General features: G+C 35.6%; 1 protein-coding gene across 1 annotated transcript in view; it reads right to left on the bottom strand.

Annotated features, from left to right (window-relative positions):
• The window catches only part of LOC116506551 (semaphorin-4E-like), a 45,170-nt gene extending 27,531 nt beyond the window's left edge, over positions 1-17,639 (bottom strand). Inside the window, exons 1-6 of the mRNA XM_032214350.1 lie at positions 17,576-17,639; positions 17,310-17,455; positions 13,480-13,539; positions 4,993-5,091; positions 3,482-3,581; positions 1,761-1,871 (exon numbers count right to left, since the gene is read on the bottom strand). Of these exons, the coding sequence (XP_032070241.1) occupies positions 1,761-1,871; positions 3,482-3,581; positions 4,993-5,091; positions 13,480-13,539; positions 17,310-17,455; positions 17,576-17,639 (580 nt within the window). The remainder of the gene's footprint in view (positions 1-1,760; positions 1,872-3,481; positions 3,582-4,992; positions 5,092-13,479; positions 13,540-17,309; positions 17,456-17,575) is intronic.

The raw sequence follows: 17,639 nt of genomic DNA, 5'->3' as shown, positions 1-17,639 counted from the left end.
ATTTTCTAAAATAGCCCTTACTTCAAAGCTCTCCAACTAAAATCTGCAACAATTCTATTATACAGCTGTTTTTGTCTAAAGACTAGGTTATAATTTTGTAATATTGTCTTGGGATACATTTATCCCTGATAAAATCAGAAAAAAGACTTGTTTCAATAAAAAAATTACTTATTAAGCTACTACTGTAACTCCAGAATGTTCCTTATAATGTTATTTTCTCATCAAGCAATTTTGTCCTATGCTGACAAGTTTAATTGTATGTTAAAAATCTGGTTTGAATCAATTGGTTTCAAAATTTATTTGGCAGGGAAGAAAACCAAGAATAAAACTCAAGGCTATGCAAGACACTAAGGAAAAAGGAGGATTTGGCGTACCAGATTGGGAACTTTATTATACTGCGGCCACTCTAACATGGTTAAAAGAATAGATAATGTTGAGAAATAAAAGATTACTCAAATTGGAAGGTCATGACCTCCAAGCAGGATGGCATGCCTTTGCTATGAAAAAGGATCTGCACACAAATATTTCAATAGACACTACATCAGACAGTCCCTGTTATTAATATGGAACAAAATTAAACACAACCACTATACCAAAACACCCATTTGGCTATCTACGATGGAAGCATACATGCAGCCAAATTTAATTAATATGCAAAATATAGTTACATATAAAGAGTTATTGAAAAGACAGGGGGAGATCAAAACTAGATTAGAATTGGCATCACAAGGGGGGCAAGTAGAATGGTGGTCCTACTTACAAATACAATCAAGGTTTGCACAGGATAGGAAGAAGAAAGGTATTGCCAAAGATTACACAATATTAGAGAAACTTTTGATACAGACAGAAAACAGGCTGATCAAAGTGTTGTATAGATTTTTGTTGGAATATAAACTAGAGGAGGAACATGTCAAAGAAACTATGGTCGCCTGGGTGAAAAATTTCAGTTATAATGTGGAATTGGCTAAGTGGGAAAAACTTTGGATACTTAATCAGAAACCAACAATGGCTATGGCATATAAAGAAAATCTTTATAAGATGTTCTACAGATGGCATCTCCCCCTAGCACGGCTCTCCAAAATGTTTAAAAATCTGGCCCCAAATTGTTGGAAGTGTAAAAAAACATCATGCACTTTTTATCATATGTGGTAGACGTGCAATGAGGCAAAAATTATTGGAAAATGATTCAATCATGGTTAGAACAAATCTTGTTTAAACCAGAAATTTTTCTCCTAGGTATAATACCGGAGGGGTTTAAGAAAGATACACTTTATCTAATTATACATATACTATCTGTGGCATGCATAACTTATGCATAATAATGGAAAAAAGAAAATACACCATCAGAGCTAGATATGATCAGAAAAGTGTTGGCCTGTGCGGAAGCAGATAGGCACATCCTTGAACTTAAAAATAAAGGGGAATCAGAATATTTTGAAGTCTGGAACAGATTTTATGATTGGTATAAAACAAGGTGACAAGTCTGGAACAAATGTATATATTGTGATTGGACAGAAGGATAGACAATATATTAAATAGGCTAATAGTTAATGGTTGAGACTAGCTGTATATAATGTGAATGTATAGTCACTTCGACTTCATGGTACTGCATTGTTTTAAATGTAAAAATAATAAAAATATATTTTAAAAAATTGGTTTGTGACAATCTGTGACACAGGCAGTTGAGATCACAGACTAACTTGCAAAAAAAGCCCCATTGTACACCATTTTCTTCATTAATTTTGTACAAAATGTCTTACCATTAAGCCATGATGCTTTATATTCTGTCCTTAAAGGATTCCTGAAACTCCGCAGTATAATTGGCTCTGTACCCAAGAAGTTATTTGAAGTGGCTGTATAAAGTGCACCATCTGAGACAAAGCAAATAAAAAGATGTATCTTTTTAGCCCTGCCACAATTTGCAGGAGGAGATGAGTATATTGTGTATGCTATAGCTCAAGGATAAATATAGAAGCAAAAGCATAAAAGACACAAGTTTGAGCCATGTCAAATCTCATATCTGGGTCACTACTACAAATGACACCTTCAGAATTTAATAACATGCATGCAGGTTATGGAAAGGTCCATGATCATCATCAACAATATGATGTTGGACTGGCACTGGGGTCTCACAACTGCTTTTCCTTTAAAATAAAAATAGAAATAGATTAAATATGGTTGTTTAGTATGTAAGTAGCCTAACATTAGTTTGAGTTACAACAATTCTCCACAGAATGATGAACCATGCACAACAATTAAATCTGCTTAATCTTATTTTAATTTAGCAAGTTGAATAAATGTTGCTATAATTCATGGCAAGACATAAAGGAAGTAGAAAAGGAAAACCATGGATAAAGGTTGATATGTGGTATCAAAAACAGAATAGGAATATCATTATAAAATCTACATATCATTAGAAAAACTACACTTTTGTAAGGCAGATCAGGATTATGAGTATTCAATTGCCAGGAACTGAATCTGACTCAATGGTATATAAGCAACCAATACATAATAAATAATATGAACACAAAAAGACATCCTTGCATTAAAAAAGCCATTATTGCAAGTCCAACAGCATAACTTTCATCATCTTAATATGAAAATGTCAACATTGAGGTCTGGCAAAGTCAGTCCCTCCTATTCTATACCAACATCTGTTCCGCCTCACTCGAGCTTACTATTTCTCCTTCTTGCTACTGCTATCTGTTCAACTGTGCTTGAAGGTGACTTGTCACTGACAGGAGCAAGAAAAATGGACTGAAGTCAGAGAATGGAGACAGCTACAATAATGAAGACTATATGGAATTACAATGGAGGTGGGAGGATAGAGTTGAGGGCATTTTGCTTAAAAGCTATGTATAGCCCTTAGCTGAGACTGACACTTTGACTGTTGTCAGCAATTTAGCTTCCATTGCAAACATATGGCTGACAGAATGAAGCAGTGGTCAAACATATCAGCAAATTCCAAAAATAGAAGCAAACAAGCAGCTAAGTTTAAAAGGCTACATTGATTGTCCAATGACAAAAGAACATGGTTTGAAAAGAGTCTTTGTGTAAAATATCAGCTTCTTCTTTTTTTAAAAAAATTACTTTTTAACCAAAAAGCTGTTGCTTGCAGAATAGGGTAACATTCTTCCCCCCCACTATGACCTTGTACTTAGTTTGAAATCTACAGTATACAGAAAAGAACAAAGGATGTAAGGAGACAAAGTTGAAAAAGAATAAATATGTCATTAGAGTCTTTCAAAAAAATAATAATCCTACATCAGCCAACTATTGAGGAAGAGCTGATATACTGTAAAGGCAGATTGCATATGCAATTAGTTTCCTGATAGCTTTTTCAAACCAGTCTTTTATTCAAAGACTGATAAGCAACATCACATCTGAAATATATTCACTCTAATTTGAGTAATCCTGCTTGACAACCATGACTAAATGAAAAAGATATCAAGACATTTTGCAGGGCAAGGAGAAAACTTACCAACCATTAAAGAGGCATAACTCAGAGTTGGTTCATATGGACATCTTCCTCTGCTTTCTGTAGCTCTTGTATACAACTTTAATTTCATATTGTCAATTACCTATTTTAAATAATTTCCAGAGAGAAGATGTATTAGTGACAATGTTCATACTTCTTGCTAAATCACAGTTTCCTTATCCATTAAAAGGTAAAGATCCCTTGACTCCATTCAGCTTCCCAGCAGAGCATGAATCTGGATGACTGAAACAGTGCTTTATATGAAACAAAAACTAAGAAGGTTCTATTGAGAAAAAATCTCAAGACTGGAAACCAAAGTCTAGGATGTTCTCCATATTCTGATACTATAAAAATTCTGGTTATCAAAGGGTTGGGTGGAAAAATATAAGTGTCCTAAAGATCAACTGACAGTAGTCCATTTGCCATTTCCGCTAGCTGTCTATTCTAATTTTGCTGCTGATTGGAGTTGTGAAAAAAATCAATTCCTTTGAATCCATGTCCACCCACCTGAGTCAGATTTCTGTTAAATGTCGAGACCCAATATGCTCTATACTAGAACAGAAAGTGAGAATCTGATAATAAAAAAAAGAATAGAAGCCTTACTCATCAGACAATATAACTTAAAGTCTCCTTTGTAAGATTCAGGAGCTAGCTTTGATTATCCTAACATATAATGGCCTGAACAGAGACTGGAAACTAGACAACAATGCTTCATTGTCTAGTTTCTTATCTCAGACAACTAGATTGTATGGGATTCAAAAAAAAATGTTACTATAGGATTCCAAAGCATTCCCAAGGCTATGTCATTTTTCATGTGCAATGTACTTCCTATCTTCATATACCAGAGGTTACAATAATGCATTGGAAAACCTATAAAGGTGTTCATATGAAAAGCAAAGGTTAGCCACCCCTGAAGGGAAGTATTTATCAGTATGAAACCAGAATAAGCTTTTGGAAGTATTCTCACTTCTCAAAATTATCTCACTATATACCATCATGAGTCCCTATTGGGTGGCCGGAGATTATAAGGTCATGACTCTTGGCATGCAGAACCTAATAATCCTTTCCAATGTTCGTTTTCTGTTTATCTGATGAAATATGTAGGCAAATGTATACAAATATTTCAAATGTATGATGAAAACATAATTGTAAAGAATGAACATGTCATCTTTGGTGGACTTGTAATAAAACAAAGTAATATTTGGGCCAGATTTATATTTTAATGCAGGGATTTCTTAAAATAAATATAATATTGAAGCTAGAGAGTTTCCTTTTAGGATTACTGGTCAAAGAACTTGTGGTTGTAAATGGAGAGCTACCTGTACTTGCTTTTACAAACTATTGAGATGTGTATTCTACATTACTTATTTCTAGAATTTGTACACTATTTTGTAGCTCCCCCTGTGACTCAGAAAGTAGCTTAAGAAAAATACTGTGAGTAAACAAGAAATTTATTTGTTTCCGTAAGTAAAAGACATAGTGCAATAATTCAAAAAAATATGCCATGAACATACCATGTAACGACAAGCTGGATGAAATGCATTTGTGCCACATATATATAAATTTGTTGCATTTATTTTATGCATAATAAGTATATAATTGTTGCATTCTGCCTGAAAAATATACACAAATGATTAACTTCAGAAGAATTACAGTTATATTCTCAACCTTATAAAACTATTCTGATGTTGAATGTAAGCAGAGACCGGCATTGTAAGATCCCTGGGCAGAAGAACAATGCTTGTCTTCTAGAGAGAACACAGGGTACACTTTTCCAACAAATGCACTGATAAATGGTGCAGTTACAGTAAGTAATTTTGGGACACTGGATGAGCAGGAAAATTCTTTACATGATAATGTGTTTTAATTTCTCTCTTCAAAATATATTAAATCACTTCTAATGTAATTTAGACCCTTTTACTAATTCTAGGGAGCAATAAATGTATTTTCTCCAAAGTCTGCCTTGATAAATACTTCCCCTTCAAAGCATATATTAAGCCCTTGCTATTTTACTATTTATAAATTGATTTGGCTTGATTCCAATTCTGGACATGCTGGCCTTTCCCTGAAAAAGCAGGTCCATGACTTAAAGGTTCTGCTAGAATTGCAGCTACTGCTGAAGCAGCAGATGGAGATAATAGCCATAACTATCTTATTCTGGCACTCCCTTCAGGTGCAAGGTGGTCTAGGTTTCTATCAAGTAGTGAGAAGTTAGAATGATGTAGAAATGTTGTAATAAATCAATAACATATAACCATCCTTCTTCCTATACAAGACAATTCAGAGTTTTCCCAATGTTTCCTATATTTCTGTTCAAAAATGTGTTTTTGGAAGAGTTCACAAAGCAGTTTGCAGTGAAGCACAAATAGATGCGTACAGGTAGTCAACTTATGACCAAAATTTATGATAATAAGTGAGAAATTTGTTAAGTGAGATTTGTTACAACTTTTCTTGCCACATTTGTTAAGTGAATCACTGCAGTTGTTAAATTAGTAACCTGGTTGTTAAGTGAATGTGACTTCCCCATTCACTTTACTTGTCAGAAGGTTGCAAAATATTGTCATGTGATCCTGGGATACTACAGTCACCATAAATATGAACCAATTGTCAAGCATTGGAATGTAAATCATGTAACCATGGGGATACTGCAAAGGTCATAAGTGTGGAAAATGGTCATAAGTCACTTTTTTCAGTGCTGTTGTAACTTGGAGCAGTCACTAAACTAACTATTGTAAATCAAGGACTACTTGTACTTAAAGGGGATCTAAAAATGTGATGATATTCTATTTAATAGTTAATGGTCAGGATAATCTCCAGACCATGCATATTACTACTTGGATTTGGAGATGGATGGAAAGAAAAAGTTCATAATTCAGTGTATTTGCATTAACAGCCTTAGCTGTTAAAGAGAGTAGTTGAGGGAAAGAAATCCTAACTAAAAAAAAAAAAAGCCAACCCAGTTCTAGGCTGCATAAACAGAGGGATAGAATCAAGATCATGTGAAGTGTTAATACCACTTTATAATGCCTTGGTAAGGCCACACTTGGAATACTGCATTCAGTTATGGTCACCACGATGTAGAAAAGATGTGGAGACTCTAGAAAGAGTGCAGAGAAGAGCAACATAGAGGATTAGGGGACTGGAGACTAAAACATATGAAGAACGGTTGCAGGAACCGGGTATGTCTAGTTTAATAGAAAGAAGGACTAGGGGAGACATGATAGCAGTGTTCCAATATCTCAGAGGCTGCCACAAAGAAGAGGGAGTCAAACTATTTTCCAAAGCACCTGAGGGTAGAACAAGAAGCAATGGGTGGAAACTAATCAAGGAGAGAAGCAACTTAGAACTGAGGAGAATTTTCCTGACAGTTAGAACAATTAATCAGTGGAACAGCTTGCCTCCAGAAGTTGTGAATAGCAATAGCAGTTAGACTTATATACTGCTTCATAGGGCTTTCAGCCCTCTCTAAGCAGTTTACAGAGTCAGCATATGCCCCAACACTGGAAGTCTTTAAGATGTTGGATATCCATTTGTCTGAAACAGTATAGGGGTTCCTGCTAGGCAGGGGGTTGGACTAGAAGACCTCCAAGGTCCCTTCCAACTCTACTATTGTATTGTATTATATTTCTCCTAATGAAACAAGGGGATGCGTTTGGAAAAGGTAGTTTGAAGAACAGAACCCCAGCTCAGTAATAGAGCAAAGGGTATACATCAGGGGTGTCAAACTCATGACGACATGTTTTCATCACATGATGTATCGTAAATTTTCCCCTTTGCTAAAAGGGGGTGGGGGTGGCCAGAGCATGACGTATCTGGCCTGTGGGCTATGAGTTTGACATCCCTGGTATACATGAATCAAGTTCTGTTTCTAGCTGTAGTATTCTCATTCAAAGGACTATATGAAAGAAGCCTAAAGAAGAGAAACTTTAGAGAGTTCCCATTGCTAGAACAGAGTTCAGAAATACCATTTAGACTGTCAAGTCCAAAATGTGGCTCTGTGATAATTAAATTAAAACATCTTAGACCAATGACAGTTAAGTTTCTACTGTAACATTTCCAGTGAAAGAGAACCACTGCTTCTGTCGGTAATTGGTCTCACTGCTGAAAGCTTTTGCTCTTAGGAAGTATTTAATTAACTTATTATAAGACTTATGCAGCCTCCTATCTATCATAACCCTTGGCAGCTCACAAAATAACAAAAAACACAACAACTGTCAAACCACAAGAAAAGCTCCCTGCACCCATTTCCCCTCCACACAAATACCATACTCACATTCAGCTGTATTCAGCTGCAATTTCACACTATCCCAATGCTTATGGGAAGAACCAGCTTTTCAAGGCCTTATGAAAGGCTTAGAAGACTTACATTTTCTTATGACTACACATTCTTGATTCCTTTGTTTTCTTTCACAAAACATAGCTTCTGGTGCTATGATAATCCCTGTTAGAATTCTAGAGGTTGACGCAACATTTAAGTTAATGCCATTTTCAATGCAGGAATCCAAATTTCAAACACTATTTAATCTAGTGTTGTAGGAAACTGATGAATTTATTACAATTACATCTTGTCGTTTTCAGCAAATCTTGGCAGGATCACTTAATATGTTTAAAACCATATGTTTAATTAGTTAAAAAAGGAAGTTTGACGGTCAAGCTTCCAATGTTTATATGGGTCTAGTCAGAAGTGAAACATTTTGGTGATGTGATGCGTTAGAAAGTCATTTATCCCCAAATTAACAATGTTGAAGCTATTCTTCAATTGACTCCAAAAAGGAAATCTAGAAATGGTTGGGAACAGTTGATTTAGACCAGTTTTTTTAATCACAATTTGTGTGAAGTTCAAATCCCAGATTTTTTTCAGCCATTTTAAAATAGCTGAGGTTGAAAAACACTGGTTTAGACTGTCCATTCCTATCTTCTCAAATGGTCCCACGTTACTGAAGACATTCAAAAATACTAGTAATAGTCAAATACTACTTCAGTAATTGAAGAGCATGTTTTATCAAGCCCCAATGTTTTAAAAAATCCTATTTTTATAGCGCTTTGTAAAGAAATGATAACTAGTGATAGTATTTGACCAAGAATAAAGAAGATTGGATGCTACCATAAGAAACCAACCTCAGCCATGGAGCATAAATGTTTAGTTACCAGTAAAGGAGAAGTAAACCCCAATCAAGAAACTGCCAGAGAGCAAACAGTAAACAGCCCAAGCAAAAAAATCGCTAAGACCACCCCCACCAATGCTCACAGGGTAAGTCACCAGAATATAAACTGACAGCACACAATACTCCTTACTAGCGCTGATGATGTCACCTAGTTTGGATAACGAAACGTCTGCAAGAAAACAAGCAAGCTCAAAGAGCACCAAGGACCCTACATTTTTAGATACAGTACTAAGTGGACAATACAATCTCTTCATTATTAGCTGTTAGTCAAGCCCATCTATTAACCACTACTGAAATGGCACACTAACCCCCACACAACCAAACACTGTTCTTTAACACTGCAATCCAATCAGTTCACTGTTGTTGAAGACAGATTATTTGTCTTGAATTCAAAGAGCATGTATATCAGACAAAACTAATAGAATATACAAGACTATCAGTCTTATACATTCACTTTCAAAAAAAAGGAGGAACTCCAAACTTCCTCTAACCTAATCCAATCTAATGAAAAAATTGCTCCAAGACTTCAGACACCAACTTCAGCTCATATCTCTTTCTCCTGAGATAACTAGTCTCCAGTAGTCCATAACACAAGAGTATCTGAGAACTAAGAAGAGGGTAATGATGTACAGAGGGAGCACTTGTTTTCTTTTCAGAACTGTAAAATAAGTTTTGAAAGAAACATTCAGCCTTTCCCCCAATGAGGACTATTTAGGGAAGAGAACTATTGGTCTGCAGAAATTAGTCTTTATCTTAAGGCCCAACTTATCAGTCAGGGATAGAAGGGTCGATAACTACCATGTTTCCCCTGAAATAAGCACTTGGCCTTATTCTCAGGAGGTCTCATTATTTTTGAGGTGCAGGAGGCAGCTAGAGTGGTCACCTCATGGCTGCTGCTGTGTTGCAATATTTTTGGGGAGGGCTTATTTTCAGGGGAGGGCTTATTTTAGCGCATGCGTTCAAAAGCCCAATTAAACTTATTATTTGAAGATTCTAAGAAGCCTTGTGTTTTGGGAGGACAACTGTCAAATTTCAAGATTAACAGCTGACTGCAGAAAATTACATCTCAAATAGGAGCCAGAGTTTTCAAAAATTATAGAAAACTTTTAGTTAGATGGGCTCATTGGAAATTCCAGAAACTGAAGATTAGAAATTTCCTGTCAAAGACCACCAGGGATGAGGAAATTGTCTTCAATATGGATATTTTCTTTTATTTAAAGCTATAGATTTAAAGTAGTACTGAAGTGTCAAATAGACAGTTATGTCTTCTAAGGAGATGGAGGTTAAAATAAAATGTACCCCAAGCAGGACATACTATTTGATGTATGGTCTGACCAAGAAAGAATAAAGTAAAATTTTTAATTTTCATGATTTGGAAGCTACATTTTTATTGATGAAATCCAAAGATTTGTCTGCCTTCTTTGCAACTCTGATTTATTATCTGACCTACAATTTGGGGGGGGGGGGGGTCACATTCCTTTTGGATTTTCTTTGTTATTAAACATTATCAGATCAGATCTTCATGGGGTCCTACTGACTTATACATGGAGTCTGAGTGAACTAATGACACCAATATTTGGTACCCGTTTCATTGACCTTTCTTAATTGATTGAATTTAAATAATTATTTAGTAATTCTATTCCCACTCTGCTGCCTATTTCCAATAGATGTTTTGGGATAATTATTCTGGTTCTTTTTCCTTGTGTTACACATTTAGAATCATAGGGCTGGAAAGGACCTTGGAGATCTTCTATCGTAGTCCAACCCCCTGTCCAAGGCAGGAGTCCCTATACCATCGTGTTCAAATTGTTGGCCAATATTTTCTTGGAAACCTCCAATAATTGAGCACCACAACTGCAGAAGGCAAGCTGTTCCATTGATTCTTTAAATTCAGTTTTATTTTATTCCCTGGGTTATACTGAATCTGCAAGAAACCATTGGGGAAAATTGGCAGGGAAAATAGCTTAACCTGTTATCAATACACATGAGATCCATCTCTCCTTTTTAGTTATCCAGATGACAGACACAGTAGACCATTTAATGAATTGTCACCTGAATAAGGAATAAGTTAAGGACTATCGAGCCACTGTCAACTCTTAGTGACCACACAGATGGATTTTTCCCAAGATGATGTGTCTTTCATGTTTTCCAACAGTGTATCCTTTACCATTATAACTGTATCTATCCAGCTTACTGCTTTCCTTCTACCTTTCCCAATGTTAAAGTCTTTTTCAGAGAGATAGATCTTTGCATAATGTGTTTGAAGTAGGATAATTTGAGTGGACAATTCTAGGTTGATTTGTTCAATTAATCTTTGTTTGTTTTCTTGAAAATTCTAAGGAATCTTCTTCAACATCAAATCTCAAAGGAATCAATCTTTTTTTCCACTTCTTTAAAGTATAACTTTCATTTGCATAATATTTTACAGTGAATACCACTGCTTTCACTATTTTGAGTCTATGTATTCTAGAGATGGTTGTGACTCACATCAATTAAGTGGTTCTTGGTTTCACTATTGTCAATATAAACATAGATAATGAACTGGAGTGTCTTTTATCAGTTTAAAATGACATATTAGCACTGAATCTGTCTAGATAGGGATAGCCTTACATCAATTATAATTTATCTAATAAATGGATGGATAATAACAGGTATTAGTCGATATGATCATGGCATGCCAATGCTTCATTGGTCTTAATATAGCATATCCTCTTCAGAAAAATATAGTATGTCTAGTACATTCATTGCTGTATGTATATCCAATGCCAGACTAAGACATTTCTATTCTTCTAAGAAAGCTAGAGTTTAATAATTTGATTTTGAAAGATAATTTCTTCAATATTTTGAATTCCAGATTTGTAATTTTTTTCTTATGCTTTTATTTTTTACTATTTTAGTCATTTAAGTAAAATTAAAAAACACAACTGATTTGCCTGTTTTGGAACTACATTAACAAAATAAAAAAAAGAAAGGGGTGATGAAAAGAAAATTAAAAGTAAAATAAATTAGCAAAGCTGGACATGTATTGATCAGACAGAAAAGTTAATAATATAAGGAAGACGAACAGATCTACTTATGTTATTTGTATTTAACAAATTTGTCCTGCATTCTGAAATTAACCTTTCCTTCTTTTTCATGCAAAGTATTAGTTCATGAGCTGCAAACAATAAGACATCTCAATTAGTGACACACATAAAGAGATGTTGTGTCTTTTCATTTTCACATTATATATTTGGTAATGAATTTTCTTCGGACATGTTCTATTTCAAGATGCAGCATAAAATAGGATTTAAAATAAATAAAATAGGAGTTAAAATCATATTGATTCTTATTATGACTTCATTATAAAAAAGTGATATTTTATTTATATATTACATTTATATATAGCAATACAATTAGAGAAATGCACCAAAGATTAGCCAATGATGCTTTACATTTGCTGGATGAAGTTGGGTATGCAATGCAAAAAGTCGTACAATTTGTGGTTCTGATCTGTTCCCACATAAAGTTTCTAAATAAACAATTTTTCTAAAACTTACAAGACTGCTGAAGGCAGGTTCCTTTATATATTGGCCAATCACAGATACTAGTTTGACAGGTTGGACTGTCAAACACAGGAAATCAGGAGTCCAGACAGTTTAAATTAACACAGGTTTGTTGCAAGCTTAAACTTTCTACAAGAATCTGAATTACTAACAGTTGAAGCAAATTGGCGAGAGATGAGAATCAATGGAATTCAAGGTGGGCTGGACTTGGATCTCTTGTGGGTGCAAAGGGATTTGAAGCTGATGATGCATTTGACCCCTCCCTTGGGCTCAAATCTGGTCATCACTTACAAGGACTATTCCCATCAAATCCCCCACTATTTTATTAGCGTTCCCAAATAATTTCTGTTTGAGGTTTCAGGTTTCTTCTCAGTAAATGAAATTGTTAAAATCAATTTAACCCTAGAGTATCCAAAATAAATTGAAATGAAACCATTTTTTAAAATTCTATGCACAATACTTTGAAATATATTGTACATAGAATTTTTAAAAATACTTTTACTTCAATTTATTCTGTGTGGAATAGTTTGAAATGTTTTACTTCAATTCATTCTGTGTGGATTCTTTTTTTAAATTGTCTTAGACTATTTAAAAAAAGATTCTATCCAAATACAAAATACCAGCTGCAGTTATTCACTTAAGAACTGTGGCAAGAAAGGTGGTATAGTGACCAAAGTTACAATGGCATTGAAAAAAGTGACTGATGACCATTTTTCACACTTAGCGACCATTTTCACACTTAGCGACCGTTGCAGCATCCTCATGGTCATGTGATCAACATTTTGATGTTTGGCAACGGATTCGTATTTATGATGGTTTCAGTGTTCTTGGGTCATATAATCACCTTTTGACAAAGTCAAATGGGGAAACCAGATTCACTTATGTTACTAATTTATCAGCTGCAGTTATTCACTTAAGAACTGTGGCAAGAAAGTTGGTATAGTGACCAAAGTTACAATGGCATTGAAAAAAGTGACTGATTACCATTTTTCACACTTAGCGACCATTTTCACACTTAGCAACCGTTGCAGAATCCTCATGGTCACGTGATCAAAATTTTGATGTTTGGCAACAGTTACAATTTATATTTGTAAATTGTAGTTATGTTGAAATAAAAAATATATTACAATACTATTTTTGCGTTGTATGAAAAATTTTGTTGCTCCGTATAAAATTTTTAATCAAGCCCCGACCCCCCGGTCAAAGGTGTCCCTCTTTACCAATCTGAAAATCTGGTCACCTTAACCACACTCTATCCCAGAATCAATTTAATATTTACACCAAAGCACACCTTGCTTTTTCCTTTGCGAAGACATTGAAGCTTACTATCCTCTGAAGCAAACCAGGATACCTAGGAATCAAAACAGGCAAATGAACATATTAAAATCTTCTATAAATGTGCTGAGCCAATGCTATTGCTTCTAGCCAGTTCCTTCAGTTAGGCATACCCTATGGTATATAGGATGATTAATACATAAAATCCAAGTATTAAGATTTTAGGGCCAGGATATCAGGCCCAATGATCTTAGACTAGAAATGGCTGGGATGAGTATTTTTCTGAGGCAAACAATTTTTTTAATCTATGGTAGTTTTATCTCTCAGCTGTGCCTCTCTGCTCCAATTTCTGTATCAGCCTCTAGTTCTCTTTCTGACAATTGCCAAGAGATGGGAAAGGGGAAAAACAATATCCTATAAACCCAGGAGGGGTGGAGTCTCATGTGGCCATGCTTTCCCCCCCAGTAGTAGTACTGTAGGAGTTCCAAGAGCTCGGGAGATGCATATTGGCAATTGGCAAGAACAAATAGGTAAGATTATCTTTTTCTGCCTGCTCCTTCATTCCCCCTCAATGAGAGACGGTAGGAGATTTTTGCCAGAAGCCTGAGATAGTAATTTGCAAATAATGAAGGGCCTTAGGTCGAAACCATTTAAAATCAAAACTAAGGAACCAAGCCAAAATCAATAGAAATATAATGCCCAACAAAACAGTTCACCTCTAATTTCCTGTTTGGGCAGAGACAGCTTCATTTTCTGGTATTTTAGCAATAAATGACCAAATAGCAAATGAAACCTTGACAATTACTGCCAGTAAGAGCAGTCATTAGGCTAGATAATCTAGTTAAAAAATAACTTCTCTGTCAGTTACTGAGATGAGCTACATGGTGCCAATTGCATTTTAGAACAGAAATTATAGTGGCAGGGATCAGCCAATGGAAGCTAAAAGAAATGCAAAAAATAGTTTTGATTTTTTTGGGTGGTTCGCCAGCATTGAATCAGGCTGTGATTATTATAATATAGTCTGCTTGCCAGTCTCTATACTTTCCATGAGTGAGAGATGGCTCTCGTTCACATTGTCTCAGAACCAGATTACTCCTGTCCTTCCCTCTACTAATAAAGATTTTTGGCCTTCTCAAAATGAAGAGAACTTCCTTTCAGAAGTCGATGAAGAGAAACTAAGAAAGAGTAAGGTTTTTAATCTCCCCAAAAACCTCTGAATAATGTGTGAAAGCCCAAAGAATTGGAACTCAAAGTAACTGAAGCAGAGAAACATATGCTTCAGGTAGAAACACTTAGCCGGGAATAGAATGGATATTCTAAATTCCTGTTTGAAGTGTTGTGCTTAAAGAAAAGTCCTTTGTATCTCTATACAAATTTGAATATTATGTCATTCTTTGTTGGTGAAATGGCAAATCTCTTGTACTTTGCAATACTATTTAGAACTCTCTTCCTTACAAAAAAAATTTTTGGGGGGGGAGTTCCTGCTATAGTAGGGGTGTCAAACTCAAGGCCCAGGGGGTCGGATCCGGCCCACAGGGTGCTTAGATCTGGCCCGCGGGGCCACTGGAAACAGTGAAGGTTTAGCTCATGGGGCCTGGCTCACGGGCAGCCCTCCCAAGCTCTGTTTTCAGAGGGTTGCAGAAGGCCGTCACAGCTGAAAATGGAGCTTGGGAGCCTCTTTTCGTTGGAAGAACATTCAGGCCCCCATAGGGCCCACTGACACGAGTGATGTTGTATTGGCTATGGCAACCCTGGCCACACACACACACATCAGCCCTCCCCCCACTGTATCAAACACAATCCTGATATGGCCCTCAATGAAACAGAGTTTGAAATCCCTGCTCTACAGCAATTTATCTTCATCAGCAACAATGCTTATATTTTAATATCTGAAATAACTTTTAGACATTTTTAAAAGTTTTGATTTCCAGTGAGATTGAAGTATTTCCCAGCGATATTAAAAAATCTCCCATCAATCTTGCATGTCCCATCTCTTTGCTTCTTGAATAGAAGTGGTATTATCGTAATTACTTCCAAAAACTTTTAATTACACAAAGTTCAGCACAGGATATGACAGCTCGTTGGCTCTCTCACAAACAGCAGGTTTAGTGGAAAGATGCCAGGAAACTGTTCAATAGAACATAGGTGATAATAGGAACTATCAAAGCAGGAAGTATGACCAGGTATGAATGTTCAGGTTGTGGATCTCCAGTCAGTAACCTAATGTCATCAGCTTGGTGCACTTGTGTTGCATCAAGAAGTATGAAATACAGATTGGGAGGAGCCAACGTTGCGCCAACACATCGCACGGACCCGACAGTCCGGGTCCGTCGATGAAACTTTTGTCCTTGGATGGTCCGGTAGGACCTAAACCGTCCCAAAGAGACAGTGACAGGGAAGCCAAAGCCTTGCTGGTCACAGGGACATCGCAAAGTCCCTGTTTGACCCAAGGGTAGTGCTTCCAACTGAAGACAAACAGGCAGCCCCTGGGCTGGCATAGTCGGAGGCGGCTCCTGAAGGAAGAGACGAAGCGAAAGCGTTCCATCTGGTAAGGTTTTTTTTTTCTTTTCTTACTTTAAGATCCATGTTAAGAAACTTTTTTTCTTAAAAAAAATAAAAACTAGTCCTCAAAGTAAGAATAAAGCGGCGAATTTGACACTTATTGGACTGCTACTAGAAGATTTCCTGCTCTAGTTAGTAACAATGTTTTGTGGATTGAAGTAATTGCAACATTTCCTGTCTCCCTGCTTGTAGTCTATGGACTGATCTTTTTTTTTCTATTTTTACCTTTTTACTACCCTAGTTAACTATAATAATAATAGATATGTTAGAGAGAGGAAATGTTAGATGTCCTACTAATTGACTTTTTTTTTCTTAGAATATGTTATAAAGTTATAAAGATATGGCTGATTGACTGGAACTGTGGGAAGAAAAAATATATGCCAGCAGGTGGCTGTGTTTTTGAAATCTTAACTAAATCCCGACTAGAATGAATATATGAGTGTGTTTGTTGTTTTTAAATTGTTTTCTTTATCGTTATGTGTTTTTTCTTATATTTTTTGTAAGCCGCCCGGAGTCCTTCGGGATTGGGCGGCATATAAATATGTTTAATAAATAATAAATAAATAAATGAAAATTGTGGTATGGTGATAGTAAAATATATAAATTTTTAACATATACAATTTAAACTGAATGGAATATATGTGATTGTGGATAGAATGCACGAAATGTACTTGTGACCAATGGATACGCTTTCTACAAGATGTAATGAAAGATGATGTTTTTCTTTTTGTGTTTCTTTGTAATAAAACTAATAAAATTTTTAAAAAAGAAGTATGAAATACTGAGTTTTCAACCCAACAATATCAGACTAAATGTCTCATTTGGCTTAAATATTTAGTGGGAAGGCTGGTGTGGAGTGACAGGTGCCAGTCAAGTCCCTTATCCTACTCCCCCACCCTGGAATAGGCCGGGCCCCTTTCAGTCAATATTCCTTTTCGGGATAAAAACCATGGGAGGCACATTTATCTTCTTCTTCTTCTTGCCCCATGATGCACTGTTTCATCAGGCAAGAGTTTTATAGTATACTAGATTCATATTTTCAAGAGGTTCCACTTCTCAGTGACTGAGGATATGCTTTGCACTTTTTAAAATTACACTTTGCTAAAGCTTTCCTACCAATGGGATTAGGAAAGAAAGGTCTCTGCTATTACAGGGAATTTCTGTTGGTTAGAGTAGGCACTACCAAATTACAGGGATAAATAGTGTCAGGTAAAATAAAGAACTTTATTGAAAGTAAACAAAAGTTTTCAGGAGAAAGATACATGAGAATTTTAGAATACTTACTCTGGATATTTCTTTAGAAATGTCATTTAAGTCAAAAACAAGGATATAATCTTTGACTCCAGCATATAAAATATTTGTTTCTTCACTCAGTAAAAGAGTAGAAAAATTGGACAGTCCTTGCTTTTCAAATACCTTTATATTTTCAGCTTTAAAAAAAAAGAAAGGAATGCTTTAAATCTTTGGTGTTGTTAAATATGATCCTGAATACAATCAAATCTTTACATGGCTTAAAAAAAAACTGGTTTCTAGTTTCAGTTTCCACATACAGTGGAACCTCTGGTCATAACCGTATTCCGTTCCAGGACTTCGGTTGCAATCTGATTTGGTCAT

This window comes from Thamnophis elegans, chromosome 1, assembly GCF_009769535.1.
Source record: "Thamnophis elegans isolate rThaEle1 chromosome 1, rThaEle1.pri, whole genome shotgun sequence".
Taxonomy (NCBI): Eukaryota; Metazoa; Chordata; class Lepidosauria; order Squamata; family Colubridae; genus Thamnophis; species Thamnophis elegans.
This window is presented reverse-complemented; position numbering and strand designations above follow the sequence as displayed.